Source organism: Juglans regia, chromosome 3 (assembly GCF_001411555.2).
Source record: "Juglans regia cultivar Chandler chromosome 3, Walnut 2.0, whole genome shotgun sequence".
Classification (NCBI taxonomy): Eukaryota; Viridiplantae; Streptophyta; class Magnoliopsida; order Fagales; family Juglandaceae; genus Juglans; species Juglans regia.
In genome coordinates, this window is record NC_049903.1 from 4,757,828 (window position 1) to 4,778,726 (window position 20,899).

The following is a 20,899-nucleotide window of genomic DNA, read 5'->3' on the forward strand; positions in this document are numbered from 1 at the left end:
TTGTTATTGTTCATGCCTTTAACCTGTGTTGTTTTTTTCGAATGAAATTTAGAAGTTGTCATGACTAAATTACTTACTAAAAATGCAGGCGAGAGTTCAAAACAGGATTTATGCATTCCGTCAAGCAATTATATATAGACATTTTAAGCGTTGATCAAGTAAACTATATAAAGGGGGAAATAGGGGTGGGAATTTGTGTTTGCGAGTCATATTTAAGGGTGTAATTGGTCTGATTTTAGACAAATTTAAGACCAAACTGATGTATACCGATTTTACATTTTTAATAACCGATACCGCACCGATTACCTTCCTAAATCAGTATTTTCGGTTTTACCGGTCCAGTTCAATTCGGTTTTCCAGTTTTAATCAAGTACCAATTTGTCAATTTTTTTTTAAAAAAAAAATTATTATAAAAAAACTGCAATAAAAAATCTGTTGTATAAAAAAATCTGCTGTGTAAAAAATCTGCTATAAAAAAACTGCTATAAAAATAGAAAATGAAAATCTGCTGTTAAAAAAAAAAAAATCTGCTATAAATAAAATTGCTATAAAACAAAAAATGAAAATCTGCAATAAAAAAAATCTGCTATAAAATAAAATCAGCTATAAAATAAAACAAATCCGAACGTCCATATGACAAATTTGAAATTTACAAGTCTATATTATAAGCTACAACACAAGTTTAGATTATAAGTCCAAATTACAAGCTGCCACATAAAGTTTAGATTACAAAATAAAACTAAAAATGAAATAGTAACAGTCTCTTCAAGTGTCCACATTACCAAATAAAAAGACAATACCAACATTAATTGTTTACACAATAAGAAAAATACAACCAAAACAAAGAGTTATGCACCAAACCACGGTCCACCAATTCCAATAGTCCATTCAAACAAACCTTACAATTGTATCAAAATAAATCAAACAGTTAATTCCAATTAAAAGTTATTAATTATATTAAATGGAAAAAAACTTGAGTAAAGAAGTGTAAAAAGTTGACCTACCTTAATCATCACCAACCGAAGAAACAGGTTTTAAAGAACTCCCAACTTCTTTCATGAGCTTTACACAAAATGGAAATAAAAAATAAAAAGCATAATAACTAAAACAATTTCAAAATATGATATACAATATAGAGACAGTAAAATAAAATGTGAATGAGGCTACATACCTGTATCAAAGTTTTCAAAATCCTCAACATCATCCATTAAACTGCGAATGCTAATCGAGACAGAAGAAGAATGTAACAAATTTTATGCACAAATAAGGGCTTCTACCATAAGTGGAGATAAGCTACTGTGGAAATGATCAAGTACTTGACATGTTGTGCTAAATGCTGACTTAGAGGCCGCTGTAGACATCGGAACTGCAAGAACATCCTGCACAACTTTTGAAAGCACGCGGTATCTAATGGAATTAACCTTCCACCAAGTCAATAAGTTGAACTTAGGATCATCTTCTTCACATTTTTCAGAAAAATACATCTCCACTTCAGATTTACTCTTCGAAGAGTTTTCTGACTCCAAACGCTTCTTAAATTGAGCAAATTTAAATGACCTCATATCTTCTACCCGACTAGTTGAACTTGTAGTACTAATCTCACCCTCGCCTGATTGGCTTATAGTTTGAACTTATATCCTAACATCACCTCCGTCATTTTCACAATAACTATTGTATAAACAAGTCAAGGCATCTTTAACCCGGTACTCTACCACCATATCAACAATCGAACTGTTATCAACATACATTTCTTCAAAATAAAATGCTAGACATCACATTTTATATTGAGGATCAAGTGCCAACTCAACATACAACAAGGGACTCATTTTTTTAAAACTTCTCAATACTTCTCAAATTTAGACTTCATATTACAAGTCATTGACCTCAAATTATGTGGCCCTTCCACACACTCCAAATTAATTGCATCTTGAATTGTCATTAGCTCCAGTACAAAAGAATTGTAAGTGACATAATTGGCCTCTAAGAAATGCAAGTTTGCACCATAAAAAAGTTTAAATTTTTTTATAAACAACATACTCTTAGCCAAGTCATCCCTGGTTGGAGTCCCTAACTTGGATGTCACTTCTTTACTCAACTCACTAATGCCATCACCATCCTCACTATCATCCTCTCCAACACTCTTAACATATCTCGAATCTTCATCCTCTAGCCGTTGAAATGCTTTTTGGAACTTTTCAGCCATATTAAACATCAAATAGGTAGAGTTCTAACGAGTCGCAACATTTAAGTATACGTGACTTTTACAAGTAATATCTTCACTATCACAACATTGCTTAAATGTGCTTACCTTTGTGGAGAAGATTTCACATACTTCACAGTCTCTCTAATTCTTGTAATTGATTGATCAAATCTTTCAACCCATCCCGAACAATCAAGTTCAAGATATAAGCACAACATCTCATATGCAATAACTCATGTTCTAAAACCGTATCATTTCTATTCCTTGTCATTTTTTGATATACAAAATTATTTCATTATTTGAACTTGTATTATCAAGTGTAATTATAAATATTTTGAGCCTCCCCCATTCAATTAAACACATTTCAATTTCTTACTTAGTGTCTCATCCTTATGGTTTTCCACCTTACAAAAATTAATAATTCTTTCGTGCATTTTCTAATTTTCATCAATAATATGCATGGTGAGACACATGTAGTTAAAATTTTGCACAAATATCTATGTATCCATAGTTCGACAAATTCACTGTCACTAAAGAGCACTTTTCAACTTGTCTTTCTCTCTCAAATAAAGTCTAAAAACATCTTTTGTAACTGTTATACGTGATTGAATCCACACCCATCTAGATTGCACAACAAGCATAAATTACATTCATCTAATTACATTCAGAATAGTTTAGATTAATACATTCATCTAATCTAATTCAGTTTAATTACATATAGAAAAATTCCAATCATATCTTAATTTTTTACCTTTTCTATTAAACATCAAACACATCAAAAGTATGGATTGATTCAGTTTCAAACTTAGTTTTAGAGCTTATTATATATGATCTACTAAAATCGTAAGTATTATTAATTAGGGAGATTCCAGCAATTTTAAACAAAGACAAAACATCCATGGACCATCATGACCGATTCTAGATCCAAACATAAAAAAATCAATATGTTCATTCTCCTAGTCCTTACATTTCTAACGCTTTCTCACCAACCAAATAGAGTCACAGACGATAAAAAAAAATAATTCAAGAATCATCGAAAAAATGATTCCATTGGGCTTTCTGGCCCGCTGGGTCTTGGGCCTTTTTGGCCAATTGAGCTTCCCTTTTTTTTTCTCAGTACACATACTTACATAAATAAATAAAGTTTTGATAAAAAAATAAACTATACTTTAAAATAGTATAAAATAACTATTTTTTATTGATGAGATTCACCTTTTTATAAAATGCTCGTATAATATTTGTCTATTTGAATAGAAAATTTTTATTCATAATTTTTACACTATATATCATACATAATTTTTTTATTTTTTTAATTTTTTTCTAACTAAATATGTAGTATACGGATGATGAATAAAATAAATCAATTAATTTTTAAAAAATAAAATAAAATAAATAATATATAATATATAGTGTATAGTACATATGAATGATAGAATCAAAATAATATATATCTTTACTCGTAAATCTCTACTAGTGCATTTTTGGACCCCCAAAACCCTAGTGCTCTGTCCTACCATGTGGTACATTGGGACGACAAGGAATTCAGAGACTTTATCATGTCCTTTAACTCGTCATTAATTTGTCAACTACTTCAGTTGCTTCATTAAATTGAATAATGCTACTTATTCCGTAAATGGGTCTCGATAATTATTTATTTAATAATTAAAAAATTATTTTTAAATGATATTTTAAAGGTGTAAGAATATAACAAAATTAAAAAAACTCCAAGTAATTTTATCGGGACCCATCCTCTCCTCGAACAACACGGACCACTCTTGTAAATTGATGGGTTTGCTCCTTTGTGAATCCCACATCGGTGGGAGAAAAAAGAGAAGGAGGCCCCATGGCCTATAAAAGGGAGGCTTAGCCTCTTAGTTAGGTACACCAAATCATAAGCTTATTTAGTAACTTGTGACTCTAGTAAAATTCCTCTTTTAATTTTTCTTGTAAAAAGGAAAGAGGTGAGAGTTAAAGTTTTACTAGTGGGGAAGCTTTGTGGGTGTCATTTGGAGTGAGGAGAAAAATTGTGTGATTGTAATAATTTTTCACATAGTGTATTTTCTTCTCTGGGTCTGGTGGTTTTTTCTTCTATTTTGGGAGTTTCCACGTAAATTCTTGTGTTGTTATTATTTCTCTATTTTTCTTCATATTTCACCAAAGGGTGGATCCTAAGGGGTGAATTTAGGAGGTCTAAATTCCCAACAAGTGGTATCAGAGCCACTAGGTTCTTTTTGGTGGGTGGAGCTTTGGTGTGGTAGTGTGGATACGTACAGTCTAAGGAGGTTCTGTCTAAGAGATTGGTATTTAAGTGGTCCAGTGTGACCCTCCAATCTTTCCTGGGAACCTTGAAGTTCTGTCTAGAAAAGAATAATCTTTTCTGGGAACTTACTTAGTGAGTACCATTCATTTCTACGGTAAAATTTATCGAGGCAATGTCAGGAAGTAAGGTTTCAAATTCTATCAGATATGAGGTGGAGAAATTTGATGGGAGAATCAATTTTGGCTTGTGGCAAGTTCAAGTCAAGGATGTTTTGATTCAATCAGGATTACACAAGGCATTGAAGGGCAGACCAACCCCTGAAGTCAGCAGTGATACTAGTGTGACTGATGAAACAAAGAGCAGATCTGTAATGAGCGATGAAGATTGGGAAGATCTGGATTTGAGAGCAGCAAGTGCAATACGTCTGTGCTTGGCCAAGAATGTTCTTGCAAATATACATGGAATATCTACGGCAAAGGAACTCTGGGAAAAGCTAGAAGAGTTGTATCAGACAAAGGGCGTCTCAAATCGGGTGTACCTAAAGGAGCAGTTTCATTTAAGGAGATGTTTGGATTCGAAGATGACTTGAGATGAGCTGAGATGAGTTGAGATTGATTGTGAATAGTAATGAGATGAGTTGTGAATAGTAGTAAAATTTGTGAGTTAAAGTTACTGAATAGTAATGAATAATAGTGAGATGAGTTGAGATGAGTTGAGATGAGCTGAGATGAGCTGAGATGACTTGTGAATCCAAACAAGCCCTAAGTGTTCTCAATGGTATTGTCTCTGAGCTAGAATCTATTGGAGTTAAAATTGATGATGAGGATCAAGCCTTGAGGCTCATCTGGTCTCTTTCATCTTCCTATGAGCATATGAAGCCTATTTTGATACATGGGAAGGAGAAAATAATTTTTTCAGAGGTTACCAGTAAACTCTTTTCTGAAGAGAGAAGACTAGGTGGTGGAAGAAATGGTCCACCTGTGAACTTAGCAGTGGTAGTAGCTGGTAATGGGAAGAAGAAGAACTCCATGAAGATGAAAGTAGTTTGCTGGGGGTGTGGACAATCTGGGCACGTCAAGAAAAATTGTCCAAGAGGTGGAGCAGGTTCGGCAAGTGGCTCCAAGTCAGTAAATGGAGATACTGATAATGAAACTAACGTTGTGTCCCTCTCCATGGAAGACGATGTCTGTTAAAGGGACATGTACATCCTCATGACATGCCATTAATTCCCAAAGTTGTCATGATAGAGGATGTGTTAATGTTAGCTGGTCCACAAATTTGCACACAAGCATTAGTTTGGCATTAATGTAGGGTGTGTGGTGGAAATTTATATCGATAGCTGATGAACTTCCAGAAAAGCCAAACGTGGAAGTTGCACCATAATTTTTCAGCAAGGTTATTTTCGACATGTGCCGAAATTGAAATGCTTGGAATTGGTTTATTCTGAGTGGGTATGCTTTTATGGTGGAGCATGATAGCAGAAGCTATGAAGATCTTCATTGCGGTGGAGCGTGGCTGTGGGATCAGCCAAAGTCGCAAGGTGGAGATTGATGGGTTTGCTCCTTTGTGAATCCCACATCGGTGGGAGAAAAAAGAGAAGGAGGCCCCATGGCCTATAAAAGGGAGGCTTAGCCTCTTAGTTAGGTACACCAAATCATAAGCTTATTTAGTAACTTGTGACTCTAGTAAAATTCCTCTTTTAATTTTTCTTGTAAAAAGGAAAGAGGTGAGAGTTAAAGTTTTACTAGTGGGGAAGCTTTGTGGGTGTCATTTGGAGTGAGGAGAAAAATTGTGTGATTGTAATAATTTTTCACATAGTGTATTTTCTTCTCTGGGTCTGGTGGTTTTTTCTCCTATTTTGGGAGTTTCCACGTAAATTCTTGTGTTGTTATTATTTCTCTATTTTTCTTCATATTTCACCAAAGGGTGGATCCTAAGGGGTGAATTTAGGAGGTCTAAATTCCCAACATAAATTCCTTCTCCACATTACTTCTTGCCCCACCTAACTGTCTCGTTTTGTCCTCCTCTGTTTTGCACGGTCAAAACGGAGCATTACAGTACAATTAAAGACGATACAAAAGCGTTAAATCATTAAAATTGTCCTAACAAAGTACGTTAACGAGAACTGATGAATTTAATAGAGTCAAAGCCAATAACTTCAGCAGTATAATTTCTGCTATATGTATCGACTTCTTTCCTATCGACCATTTCACCTCCTTATCTTCTTCTTCCAATGGCTCTCCCCCTAATACCCATCTCACTTGTTATCATCCTCTTCATTGCCTACAAGCTCTACCGACGGCTTAGATTCAAGCTCCCACCAGGCCCTCGACCGTGGCCGATCGTCGGCAACCTCTACAACATAAAGCCAGTGCGATTCCGGTGCTTTGCCGAGTGGGCAGAGGCCTACGGCCCCGTCATATCCGTATGGTTCGGGTCCACGTTGAACGTGATCGTGTCGAACTCGGAGTTGGCAAAGGAAGTGCTGAAGGTACATGACCAGCAGCTGGCTGATAGGCACAGGAATAGGTCAACGGCTAGGTTCAGCAGGGATGGGAAGGACCTCATCTGGGCGGATTATGGGCCTCACTATGTGAAGGTCAGGAAGCTGTGCACCCTTGAGCTTTTCTCGCTCAAGAGGCTTGCGTCTCTTAGACCCATTAGGGAAGATGAGGTTACAGCCATGGTTGAATCCATTTTCCAGGACTGCACCCATCCTGGTACGCCTTTAGATATTTCATTTAACTAACCTCAATCAATTTCATCCCACGTTGAATTAGACTGGCTAAATTATTATTCTTTCTTTATTATTTTCAAAGTTTCCTAGAATGCACACATTGAAAACGACGATGACCATTGAGGGAGGGAGAAAATAACAATTAAAAATGACTTGCCTAGAGCTACAGTTCCTTACATATTTGTTGAACAAGTGTAGCAAAAATTCATCTTGATTGATCTATATATGCATAGCTAAGCCAATGTAGAGTTTTTTTGAGACATCTTGATTTATCTCCGAACTTAACGCATTAGACAACCTCCTTGTTAATTTGTTTGAGCTTGTGAGCACGTGCTTGAGAGTGGCTTTTGCTTCAAAAGCATTAATTATAAATGAAAAATACTATTATGCCGCTTGAGTTTATCCACTCACTTTTTACAGTTCATGTATTTAATTTTTTTTTATTTAATGATTAAAGAAATAATTTTTAATGTATTAATATATTTTAAAATATATTTAAATATATTAAATAAATAAAAATAAAAATTTGTGCTAGCGGCACGCACAGCCGTCATTGCTGGCTGCCCTTGACTCATTATAAGTTTAGTTCTCGTTCTCGTGTTGTCTTGAAGTACTCAACTGATTCATCGTAGCTTATTTAAAAGTTACAAGGCACTTTGAGTTTGAATATATAAGTTGACTTTATTATAGGATTAGTTAACCAAGCTACGATGAATAAGTTGACTTTATTATGTGATTTATGATGAGCCTATTTGCATAAATGATTTTTTGAACATTCACAATGTTTTTTGTTACTTTGTTATTTTACTTTTGTCTTTAGATTGGTTGCAAGAGTATTATGTTCTAATCAAATGATACAATCTTATAATTAATAGGTTTCGAATAATGTAACAAGGTTTTAGTTATGGCCGGATTTCAAAGAGATTAGGCATATGCATTGCGACTCGTATTTTAAAATTGAAAAGCTATGTTAAAACTTTAATGATAATTTGGATCGGAGGTCGTAAATAGGTATTAGTTTGAGGGGTTAAAATAAAACATTGCTCTCCCTAATAATACAATTAACACGTCCGTATATATATTATTAAAGAAAAAAAAAAGACCTCGTACATGGAAAATCACGAGTAAATGATACGCAACACATGAAAATTAGCTGGCGTGCATGGGGTTTGGCATTGGCACAAGCTTGTCTAACCCAAATTTATTTTATGAGTAATTGTACATATGTTTCTACATGACATGATGATGCAGATAATTCTGGTAAAAGTTTGTTGGTGAAGAAATACGTGGGAGCAGTGTCATTCAACCACATTACAAGGCTGGCATTTGGGAAGCGGTTTGTGAACTCAGAGGGGGTAATGGACGAGCAAGGGTTGGAATTCAAGGCAATCGGCGCCAATGGACTGAAGCTTGGTGCATCACTTGCCATGGCAGAGCACATTCCATGGCTTCGTTGGATGTTCCCACTTGAAGAAGAGGCATTCGCCAAGCACGGTGCAAGGAGGGATAGACTTACTAGAGTTATCATGGAAGAGCACACTCAGGCACGCCTGAAGAGTGGTGGTGCCAAGCAGCATTTTGTAGATGCCTTGTTTACATTGCAGCAAGAATACGATCTTAGCGAGGACACCATCATTGGACTCCTTTGGGTTAGTACTGAAATTTAAAAAAAAATAATAATAATGAAAAATATTACAAAAGTTAGTTCAGGAATTTGCATTAATGCATTAATTACATTTAATTGCTTGAAAACAATTAGATTTAAGTATTTTTAATTCTACGAGTTGTATATGCAGGACATGATAACTGCAGGCATGGATACCATCGCAATCTCAGTAGAATGGGGCATGGCCGAACTCATCAAGAACCCAAGGGTGCAACAGAAGGCACAAGAGGAGTTAGACCGTGTCATTGGGTTCGAACGCATCGTGACTGAAGCTGATTTTTCTATCCTACCTTACCTACAATGTGTAGCCAAAGAGGCACTGAGATTGCACCCTCCAACCCCACTGATGCTCCCCCACCGAGCTAATGCCGATGTCAAAATTGGTGGCTACGACATTCCTAAGGAATCAAATGTTCACGTAAATGTTTGGGCCATAGCACATGATCCAGCGGTGTGGAAGAATCCGTTCGAGTTCCGCCCAGAGCGGTTCCTTGAGGAGGATGTTGACATGAAGGGCCATGACTTCCGGCTACTTCCATTTGGGGCCGGCCGGCGAGTGTGCCCTGGTGCTCAACTTGGTATCAATTTGGTCACGTCCATGCTTGCTCACCTATTGCACCATTTTGTCTGGACACCACCAGAGGGGATGAAGGCAGAGGAGATCGACATGTCCGAAAACCCTGGATTGGTCACTTACATGCGGACACCGTTACAAGCAGTGGCAACTCCCAGGTTGCCTTCACACTTGAACAAACGTGTGGCAGTCGACATTTAAATTTTGTTCTGTTTGTTGTTATATCCTCCTCAGTTCTTTTAGTATTATCAATAAGTTTGAATGAGATTGTAGAAGGATAAATATCATTTGCATTTATCTTTATTTTTCTGTACAATTATCATGCCAGATTTCATCTCCGTGTTGTTTTGAATTGAGTCTATTAGATGTCATGGTTGGAATAAGAAATGTCGTGCATTTTAAATGTTCATGTGATCTAAACGGGGAAAAGAAGAAAAGAGAAGAACAGCAAACCGCAAAACATGGTGGATTTACAACAACTAAAAAGGGGTCATTTGCATGAAAGATACATATAATTCCTGTTTTTTTTTTATCAGTAAAAGTAAATATATAATTCCTGTTATTTGCATTAGAACTCCCAATTCCGTTGAACATTCTGGGCATTTGTGATACTATCACCCTTTCATCTCATGAGTAGATTAATTTTAATGACACAATAAATACATTCATCTGAAACACACACACATTAATATTAAGAAACTCTATTGTAGTGTATCATTCCTGGATCGGAATTACAGAGCACTGTCACACAAAGGGAAGAAAAATATACCAACATGAACTATAACTGAAACCACAAAACTGAATAAGAAACCAAAGTTGCATGTATAAGATACTCTGTAGGTGCGATCAACACGCATATTTACACATACAAATCAAGCCAACTTATTAAACTTATTAGTACAAAAGGTCAGAAGGATTTAGTTCAAAACATATATACATAATAGGCTGTGCCAATGCCTTTTACTTTCTTTAATCGTCACATTGTCATAAGTAGCACCATAACTCCAAAAACATATTTAACACATGTAAAGGTGAATGCGAAATTCAGGAGTTATCTTGTTCAAACTGACCCAAATAGAACTTTCCATCAATATTCTTATTTACTTCAACCCTAAACTTCACTTCCATAATTCCCCTCCTCAGCTTCAGTAGCAGATCAAATTTGGCATGTTCTTCAATGACCTGCATTTAACCAAAGGCAAAACCCGATTTCTGGATTTTAAAAACAGCACTTAACCAAACATGTTCCTTCAGTCAGAAACCAAACGTCTAAAATTTGAATATAGGAATCCAAATGGAAGGAATGAAAAAGTAAGATGAGTTTGGCAAGAAGAACTCTATCCCGGCTGCATATATATGAAGAAATCAAGAGTAGAGAAAATGCCAACCTTGGCCTTAGCTAGAAGAATCTCTAGAAGTTCATAGGGTGACAACGAGTTGGACCTCTGCTGGATGGACTTAACAGCATGATTTGCTGCGTCTAGAACCTCGGGATCATGAGTAGGCACTGTTCGCCAACCTGGTCCATGGCCATCTGAATGATTTATGGAGAGGTCCAAGTTAAACACTACTTTAGAAAACAATGAAAGAAAATGACTCCAGAGGTCACCAGTACAAGCTCTTAGATAGAGATGATTCCAGGGGCAAGGCACAACAGGAGAATATGTTTTCAAGAGATAAGAGCGGGGAGGCCTCGGCCCTAGTGGGGAAGAAAAGAAGCTTGGATGGTTACAGTATTTTTTATATACTCGTAATATGGTTCACAGCAAAAGTAACTTATTTATATTCTTAAAAAAAAAAGGATAAACTTTATTTCCTACGGTTGGAACAGAACGAAACACGGAATTTTAGATTGCGAATCACAAATCCCCTAGTCCAACAAAGTTGCTATCTTTGGTTTTCCCTCTACTCTTGACAGAAATTCCACGAGTGCTTATAAAAGTGAGAGCACTTCCATACTTTTCACAATCGGATTGTGCCCTATACTCAATCTATATTTGCATAATCTATTAGACTATCATAATCTTCCTCATTTGGCTAAAAATGTGGAGGGGAGAATTTTCTGTAACACCATCAACTTTAGGGGAATTGGAATTATTGGATATACCAATACCTACGTCATGCACTGTCACTGTGCCCATTATAGATACTTCACAGATAATTACAGAGCTTAAGGGGGGAAGAATAAACACCCAGTAAGTGAAACACAGGAACTTAGGAATAGGTTGAAGTAGTAATTACCACGGTTAGCACCCATGTCTGATTGGGTAAATAAAGGGGCATCATGGGCATGCTTAAATTCCTGCAACTGCATGAAGTTCATCCATGGCTTCACCCAGACTTTAGCTTCGTATATTGTCTTCTTACCAGCATCAATCGCTTCCAGAGTCAGATGGTATATCTTACCGGAAACCACCTGCTCTTTGGCCTTCAAAACCCTTGCAAACTCAAGAAGGGTATTCTGCACATGAACGTAAAGGATAGCACAAAAATTCTTAATTAGATGAACTCTCCTATTTAAATTACAGTAAAATAAATAGATAATTTTTTTCACAAGTAAATAGATAATTTTAAGGACCTTTTTAGATAAATCTCCAATTTTTTTCATGTTTTTTAGAAAGCATATTGAGTGATTGATCACATGGGTGTATGGAAAACAGCAATAACATATGGGAAACAGAGAAAATATCCACTAAATCTGACGGCACAAACAAAACCTAGACAATAAATTAGAGGCCCAAGAGAAAGAAATCAAATAAGGTGGAGAAATGAAAGGGGAGAAAGACAGACCTCTTTCTTGTTGTGCTCTAGGACGGCGAAGCGTGCGACGCTGTCGATCTCGGCGCTGTTCTGAGAACCCTTGCAGTCGTGAATCCCTCCAAGCTTCATCTTTATGAGTTGGTCGTCTCCAAAGCAGTGCCCTAATTCACAGACCCCAGAAAGCATCACCAAAAGGCTCAGTAACACAGCCGCAGATAACCTAATAATGGTCAGCTTCATCTTCGTAATGTTTGAATGTGATGGTAGATGATAAATCTATTCTGCGTCCTCCAAAGCGCTTTGCTTTACACCCCCAAACGAGAGAAAAAAATATATATCTAAAACATGTCGGTATCGGAGAGCGTCGCGGAATACAAGGAGAGTCCTTTGAACGTTAAAACACGTTAGTTGGGTGACTCGACTTCGAGGCTTCTTGGTCGTTAAGGAAAGCACGGAAGAGTGGAAAGAGCCTTTGGGCGGGTTTGAAGTTGAACTGAGGATGACAATTGACAAACAACATTCGGAGTCGGGTCAGATTGCCATCATCTTAAAACTCCGGCTCACTAGAGACAGACCCTTTACGATCTAGGCCCGCCCGTTTAAGATCGGCCCAATCTTTAATATTTTTCCCTCTCGAACCAGTGTTTTTCAAAAACGGGTACGATTAATATAAGAGCATTGCTATTCATAAGTCTATACACTACACACTATAACTTTTTTTATTTTTTTTAATTTTTTCAAAGTTTTTTTTAGTTTTATTATTCTTAAAATAATTGAATTATTCTACTCATAATTCATATACCACACATTTAATAAGAGAATAAAATTAAAGAAATCATAAAAAATATGATGTGTGGTGTATGAGGCTTAGGAATATAATTTTTCTTAATATAATAGTTTGTAGATAGAACAAAGATTCATCTAAAATTAAAAACGAATTTAGATACTATATATATATATATATATATATAGAAGAAGAATAAATTCTGGCTTGCTCAGAATTTATAATTAGCAAATATCAAAACTTGAATAAGTATATACTGAGCAACCGTACAAATTATAAATAAAAAATATAGAGGTGGTAGGAGGTATGAGTAAATACAATGGCTGAATCTGGCAGCATCTTTTGCTACCTCCTCCTTCTATAAGTACTACTGTTTATGCATGCATGTGAAATTATGTAATCTGGCTTTTTTTGGTGCTGCATTCACTACTCATGAAGACATATTCATGCAGATCATCATCAATTTCTTCTACATGATTACTTCTTTTTTTCTGATCTCTCTCTCTCGCTTTTCTGAAAGAATTAAATGACCATGTTAATTAATGATAACGGCATCATGAGTAAGTTTAATTCATTAATACTTTATATTTATTATTCATTCTCATACATTTTTTTTTTTCATAAGATGTGTGGCGATAAATAGTTAAATTTTTTTTTCATATATATAATTAGAGAAAATATAAATCACACTCTACTGTGTATAACACACTCTGCACACTAAGTGTATTTGATGAAAAAAAAAAAAAAATCACAGCACTGGTATGCTGCCGCTATGGGCTGATGCCCAGAAGAGCTCATATAATTATATCCCTCTCTTTCCCAGAACCCGGCCGTAACTTTTTCTTGCTGCACGCACAATCATGATAATGTCCGGCTGCTACACGAGATCAAACTCCCTGCACTGAGCTGGAATATTGTGATCTGAAGCTTCCTAATATTGTTCAGGCAGATCATGGTTCTAATCCGACACCGAATCTATTATACTGCTTGAACGCTAGCTCTGCACAGTCGCCAGGATCTTCGAGCGAGGCAGCACGCCTAAAGGAGCCGGCGATGAAGCGGATCTTCTCTTGCAAGTACTGCAACAAAAAGTTCTCCAACTCGCAAGCGCTGGGTGGCCACCAAAACGCCCACAAACATGAGCGAGCTGCAACGAAGAAAGACAACGTGATATATGTTCCACTTCTTCCTGCTTTTGAACAGTACACGGATCATCGTCCTCTGTTCAACCATCCGTATTTGGCTATGGCTGCTGCAACCGTACCTTTGCATGGATCAATGATCAGCGAAACCCTAGGGATTCAGCGACACTCAATCATGATTCATAAGCCGTACCACAGAAGAAGTGACAGTACCTGGCCCCATGGGTGGAAAAGGCTGGCCAATGTCATGAGCTCTCAAGCTGCAATTATGGATGATCGATCACAGTACTACCTACAAGCTGCCAGTACTCAATCACTACATCGTCATGTCTTGGCCAGAAGTGGTGAACTCCGACCGTTGGACATGACTGTCTTCAACACTAGTAGTACTACTAATGCGACGTTTAATGGCCGCGTGGTGCCTAGAGGCCGCCGTACTATTTTTCTAACAACGTCGCTACCTTTCTCTAATAGGAGTGACAGTAGCAGCAGTTCTAATTCACACAACCAGCAGCGTGAAACTACTCCAGTGGCAGAGGTGCTCGACTTGTCCCCAACTTCTTTCCTACCAACTTCGCTTTGCTAGGCTAATTAATGAAGGCTGCAGCAGTACTGATCTAAAGTTTAATGCATGATTGTATTTTCTTCAATAGAATATGGTGCCTTTAATTTCTAGAATGAATTATTTTCTAATTTATAAGTTTCTAAATTCTAATAATTAGTCCCTGGCCTATGTTGAACTGCAGTCCTATACAAAATTTTATATTGTTTTGTTTTTTTTATGAGATGGTTGGGGTTGGGTTTTTACTGGTCATTATATATATTCCATTAATTAAAGTTTGGAAAACACTACTTTACCCATTTTGTTTGACCGCCCTATTTGATTGCTGGACATATTTTTTTATTTATTTTTACTTAATAATTAAAGAAGTGATTTTAAATGTATTGATGTATTTTTTTTATTTTTTAAAAATATTTAAATGTATTACAAAAATGTGAAAATGTAAATAAATAAAAAACGCCTGGGCAATACGCCCGCGGTAAAGGTGGGACGGCATAATAGCCCTACCCTTAAAGTTTTATCGGACGACTTCCCAATCTTAAGAGGGAAAGTGGTCTTGGAAAAATATTTTATGAAAAAAAAATAATTTGGCCAGCAATTTGAACTGACTAGATTTAGCCAGTCAAAAACATGAAAATTAAAATTACTGTAAATATGTTGAGTTTGATGTGAATGCATTTTATGCAAGCTAGTTAAATTTTGACTATGCCTAACTCATTACTAATGCTCTAAACTCATAATCTAACACAATTTCATGTGATACATTAGATTTAATTTATAATAAAAATAACTTTATAATTTGACATACCACATCAAACCACGTCAGATTATAAATTTACTTTTATGAAATTCTTTCATGACTAAAATATTTTTCAACATAGAGAACTAATTCTCAAACGTCATCAAACTTTAGAAACCAGTGACTGTTTATGTTAGATACTGGAAAAATATAATGGAACGGGACTTGACTCATTTTGTGTCACCGGCCTTAACACAAGCATGGCTTTAGAAACCACATGAATCGTGGTGTTAACGCAAATTGATTCGTCTCTAAGCAACTCAATTGCTCGAGTTCTGTCGAATGAATGAAAGCTTTAACAAAGAAAATAGCTTTTTGTAGTGTAATTTTTAAAGAACATTTGAAAATAATATCCTCCTGCTTTCATCAAGCAGCTCGTTCGGGCCTGCTCTCGCAAGTGGTATATGACCGTAGTAATGGGTCCCACATGAGTTAAGAGGCACAAAGTAGCTGATTATTCTAAATGGGCCTAGCTCTCCCTCATCGGTTATTTAAGCCCATCACATCCATTTTCAAAAAACCATCTTGGTCTCAAGATAATGATTTATAACCTGAAAAATATTTTATCAGTCATGTTATCTCTAATTAAGACGTATTTCAGCAAAATTCAATACAACAAAATTGGTTAGTAATTTTTTATCTAAACAAAATATTTATATATTTCAAATAATTTTTTAACACTTATATTTAAATATAATAATGTGTTACATTAGTCTATCAAAATTTAAAGGTTTTCCAATTTACAGAAAAATAATAATATATATACAAGTCCAAAATGCACAAGTCTCACGCATGCCTTTTATCTCTAAAAGATAATTGTGTCACAAAAAGATCATACAAAATATACTCACAAATTGACATGATTTTATATGATACATTAAATTTATTTTACAATAAAAATAATTTTATAATCTAACGTACCACATTAAACCATATCAGTTTATAAATTTATTTTTGTGAGATCTTTTTGTGGCTAAAACATCTATCTTTATAAAAAGTGAACTTCACCCTGAAAGAGTCTTGTCCCAAGCGTTACTCATATATACTTAACGGGAATTTTTTTGTTCAGTAATTTCTTGTCCTAATTTCCTGTTCAGTACACGCACACACTAGTAAAACAATTTGATAATCGAATTCAGAGAATCGGAAGCATTGATTTCTATGAGTACTTCATCTCAATTTTCAATATTAAAAATAAAAAAGAAAAGCGCTATATGCTGTTACAAAAAGGAAGCCATCCCTGTCACCATTGCAAGGGAAAACAGAGTGGAGAAAAACAAACCAGAGAAAACCATGAAAAGCTGGCGTACACAACAGTAATCTAACATAATTAACAACTTCTTAAGATGTAATGCCTTGTTGAGATTAAGGATGAAAGGCTGCAGAATCATAAGAAACTGTATTCCCTAACAACTAAAAACCTGAATTTTCAAACATAAGGCTGTCGATGAATTCACAAAACCAAAACAATTTTCTTGACCAATATGTGCTCTAAACCATCTTTGAATCTTTGTTATCTAGCATTGGCCGGATGGTGCACATGACACTCAAATGTCCAATTCCTAGGTAGGTTTTCTGAACATTTTTCCCACAGGTTTATACAAGTAACCATCAATTCAAAATCTAGTTCAGAGTCTTCAGACCATCGCTCTTGGTATGTAACAAAATGCTAGTCTGTTTGTAATGGCTCGATGACAACAAGCCCATTGGATGAGTGATTCTGAAGAACATCAGACTAGTTAGAGGACCCTCAAAACCTTGCATTAATAGGATTTCATGACCGACCTTATTTGTAGTACTAGCTAGAGGATTGATTCATGAAGTAGGCTTGAACAGCCATTATAATCCCACATAATAAGCACATTTTAGCTTTGTAGTAACTGGAGTGAAACCGATGCTATCATAATTGCAACATCACAACTTTTAGACTCGACACTTCCACTACCACAATTCTAGATGCCATGGTACCGTCACCACCCCTAAATTCACAAAACAATATCACTGTAGCTGTAAACCGCAACTCCAAACGAGAAAATGACGAGGCGCCTGCACTAATAGCATGGCTAATGAGAGTGTGTAGCAACCCATGTATGCCCATAGACGGCTACTTTCTTTTCTTTTTTTTTTTTTTTTTTTGCACAAAACAAGAGATTATACCCCCAACAAAATCAATTGCACACAACATGTCTTTTACCAAGTTAAACTCGCCACCGTGTAAGGCGCAATCCAAGGGTACAAGTAAAACACTTCAAAAGCTGTACCAAATTCTTAATCTAAATCCTGATTTGAAAAGGGCAATAGAAAACCACAAATATTGCCTAGAAGTTTCCAAATGCGAGAAAGAAAATGTCAAGGGACAATCCTCATCATCATCATCACATGATAAACAGAACTCAACAACACCATCATGCATGCTAAAAACAAATGTAAATGATGAAGGACCCAAAATATAATTTCACGTGAGACAGAAAATGGCAATTATCATCGAACCAGTCCAAACCCAACCAAACATACGCACACAGACACTCACACAAAAGCATCCCAAATCTTCTTCGAAAGCCTGTCCAACAAAAAAAAAACCACCGACAGCCACATTTAAGAATTTCAAATGAACCCTAACCCGCTGCATTCAATTGCCGCCCAATCTCAAAAGATAGAAAGGCATCAAGACAAGCATACTGAACCTGAGCACAAGTGAGCCACTCATTGTCCCAGCGACTCATCGTAATGTTCCTCGGCTTCTCAATCCGTTTTCCAAGCACCTCCCAAGCCAATTGCTTCAACCCAGCATTCCTCAGTTGCGTCGTCCCCAACTCCTCCACGGCCAGGAGCCGAAGATCAACCACACAGGCTACTTCCAGCCCATAATCGTCAAGGAGCTTTTCGACGTCGCTCTTAATCCCAACGCCCACAAACGTGAAATCCGTTTGGCCCAGAAAATCAACCAGAGACTGAGGAATGTAAGGGGCGTGGATGAGTTGGAAGATGAGGCAGCGGCGGCCCACGCAAAGTTGCAGTGTGGCGACAGGGTTCTGGACGTGGCGATTGAAGCTGGGGCGCCACTCAAGGTCAAGTCCGACGACGAGACGGTGAAGGCGTCGGCGATGGATACGGTAGATATCAGAAATCCAGGAGTCGACCAAGGAAGGGGAGCAAGTGAGGAGGGTTCCGATTTGGTCAGAGTCGAAGGACACGTCGTAGAGGTTGTGGGTGTCGAAGGGTAGTTCGTAATCGTAAATACTGATTGCCATGGCAAACAAATTTGCAGATAGCAATCGAGAGATCGAGAGAGAGAGGGATGAAACACTTGAAAGAAAGGAAATAAAAGCAAGAAAGGAATGAAAGCGTAAAGCTAGATGTTTGGGGTACAAAAGTCCTACGATATAGCAGTCTTATAAAGGAAGTCTTTGCTTCTTCGGTTTCTTCCCGCGCAAAGAGAATGATGGGACTCGTTAATGTTGAACAGTCACAGGCTCTGGTTTTATCTCACTCTCAAAGCCCAAACAACATTTTTAGATTGCAGATCATGATTTCGAGCCCTCTATCCCTCCCCAAATTGGACCCTACTTTTGTCTAATTTATTTTTTATTAAAGAATTTCTCTTTTAAGTAAACGCAATCACGACTTCAAAAACGATTAAACTATATATATATATATATATATATATATATATATATTCTTAATTCTTATACTTAAAAGCATCTATAAGATATGAATAATAATAAACAGTAATAAATAGTAATAAATGTTTAATATTTTTATTTCATCAATGCCCTTGGTATTTAGGTGTTGTTAGGATCTTAGCCTTATTTTTTGTGTTTTACTTTTTTCAATTTAACTTTGTCAGCCACTCTTATTTGATTTGTCATTACCATTTTAGTCTTCTGGTTTCATCAACCAATTCTTCATCTTGAATCTCTAGATTTGATTTAACGGTAGAGGTTAAAATATTAAAAAAAAATTAATTTAAATAGATAATTAAAATATAAATATCATATCATACATTTAAAATTAACTTTAATTTATAAAATACTAATCTTTCATCATTAAATAAACGATGAATTTTTGCTAAATATTTTTAAGAGAGTCAAATCATATAAATAATTAGAAATTTTAATATAATTTAAATCTCATAATAATTAGGCTATTTACTAATCAATCTTAGAAACTATTTTAATCTTGATGATTGTGAACTAACATCTAATTCAATTATTCAAGATTTTATGTTGCATGTATGGAGTCAAAATTTATTTACGCTTTGGACATATTATTTTCAAGAATTTTTTTTTTCCAATTAGGCAAATGTGGCAAACGTGCTTTGCACGTTAATCCACTGTTAGTGTGTGTGTGTGTATATATATATATATATATATATATATATATATGAAACATGCTACTTTACCCATTCTATTTGACCCTCATTTGACACTTCATGTATTTTTTTTCTTTACTTCATAATTAAGAAAGTGACTATTAGTATTGATATTTTTTTTATATTTTTTAAAAATGTTAAAAAAATATGAATAAAACAATAAAAAAAGAAACTTTTAACTAGCGGTAACTGGGCCTGTGCATAAAAGGCCATAAACAGATCCATCCGCAAGACCCGCATTTTTCAACCCGAACAAACACGGGTTAATCGGGTCAAAAGTTAATTACGGGTTTTATACCAACAACCCGTCGAATCTGTCAAAACCAAAAGAAAAACCCTATCAAAGACTCAAAACAAAAACACCTCAAACTTGAAAACGAAGACTCGCCATTCGCCATCACCATCTTCTGTGATTGCAGAGGTGCGTTCTCTCTCTCTCTCAGGGTAAGATTTAGATTTTGTGCTCTTGGGTAGGCCCGTGGGTCGAAGAGGGGGTGGTGGGGCTGGGGATGTGTTTGGGACTTTGGGTCTGTTGCGGGATGAAGGGAGAGAACGTGGTGGGTGTTCTGTTAAGAGCAGTCTGAATATTTTATGTGCTTAAATACTACTGCTGGTCTTTATTTTAACTTTAGCCATCTCAGTTGCACGCCATCTACTGTTGTATTCCTTTTTCCTTATCTCAATAAGTACTAAGATGAACTTGGACTAAAGCAAGTGGTGAATGGCATATTCCTATATTTTTTAGTGATATAGCTGTAAACTGAAAAATCATGCTCCTTAGTCTAATTGTGGTGTCTATAAATGTTGAATGCTAATTATTTATTCGAATCTAGCTATATTTGTTAGTCTTTTGAAGTTCAATTTGGATTTTTGCCGTAGAAGACCCTATTCTCCTAGTTATTAATAGGAATTTTGCCGTGTATGGTCAATGGGTAGTGTTGATGTTGTATTTTGAGGGTCTGGGCAACTCCACACCCTCGATATCCAAGCGCGATCCTGCACAGTCAAAATGGAGAAAGGGGACCTTGAGGTCCATTAATCAT

The 20,899-nt window shown here is 36.1% G+C and overlaps 4 protein-coding genes across 5 annotated transcripts; 2 read left to right on the forward strand and 2 right to left on the reverse strand.

Moving 5' to 3' along the window:
- The first annotated feature begins 6,569 nt into the window (after window positions 1–6,569).
- On the forward strand, window positions 6,570–9,840 carry LOC109008127 (cytochrome P450 98A2-like). Its single transcript, XM_018988111.2, has 3 exons — window positions 6,570–7,180; window positions 8,449–8,846; window positions 8,994–9,840. The coding sequence occupies exons 1-3, from the start codon at window positions 6,694–6,696 to the stop codon at window positions 9,636–9,638; spliced, it is 1,530 nt and encodes a 509-aa protein (XP_018843656.1). The 5' UTR covers window positions 6,570–6,693; the 3' UTR covers window positions 9,639–9,840.
- A 352-nt stretch (window positions 9,841–10,192) lies between these two features.
- On the reverse strand, window positions 10,193–12,675 carry LOC109008128 (cysteine proteinase inhibitor 12-like). 2 transcript variants are annotated; one of them, XM_018988112.1, is made up of 4 exons: window positions 12,228–12,675; window positions 11,679–11,898; window positions 10,826–10,971; window positions 10,193–10,619 (listed from the first exon to the last, which is right to left on the reverse strand). In XM_018988112.1, the coding sequence occupies exons 1-4, from the start codon at window positions 12,435–12,437 to the stop codon at window positions 10,482–10,484; spliced, it is 714 nt and encodes a 237-aa protein (XP_018843657.1). In that variant the 5' UTR covers window positions 12,438–12,675; the 3' UTR covers window positions 10,193–10,481. The 2 variants fall into 2 exon arrangements, with proteins under 2 accessions (XP_018843657.1, XP_018843658.1); XM_018988113.2 differs by having other exon boundaries at window positions 10,826–10,956; window positions 12,228–12,657.
- Window positions 12,676–14,034: 1,359 nt separating this feature from the next.
- On the forward strand, window positions 14,035–14,709 carry LOC109008115 (zinc finger protein 6-like). Its single transcript, XM_018988096.1, has one exon. The coding sequence runs from the start codon at window positions 14,035–14,037 to the stop codon at window positions 14,707–14,709; it is 675 nt and encodes a 224-aa protein (XP_018843641.1).
- A 3,225-nt stretch (window positions 14,710–17,934) lies between these two features.
- LOC109008130 (Werner Syndrome-like exonuclease) lies at window positions 17,935–18,861 on the reverse strand. The gene has a single exon (XM_018988114.2). It carries the CDS (start codon window positions 18,733–18,735, stop codon window positions 18,100–18,102), a length of 636 nt encoding a protein of 211 aa, XP_018843659.1. The 5' UTR covers window positions 18,736–18,861; the 3' UTR covers window positions 17,935–18,099.
- Between the last annotated feature and the right edge of the window lie 2,038 nt (window positions 18,862–20,899).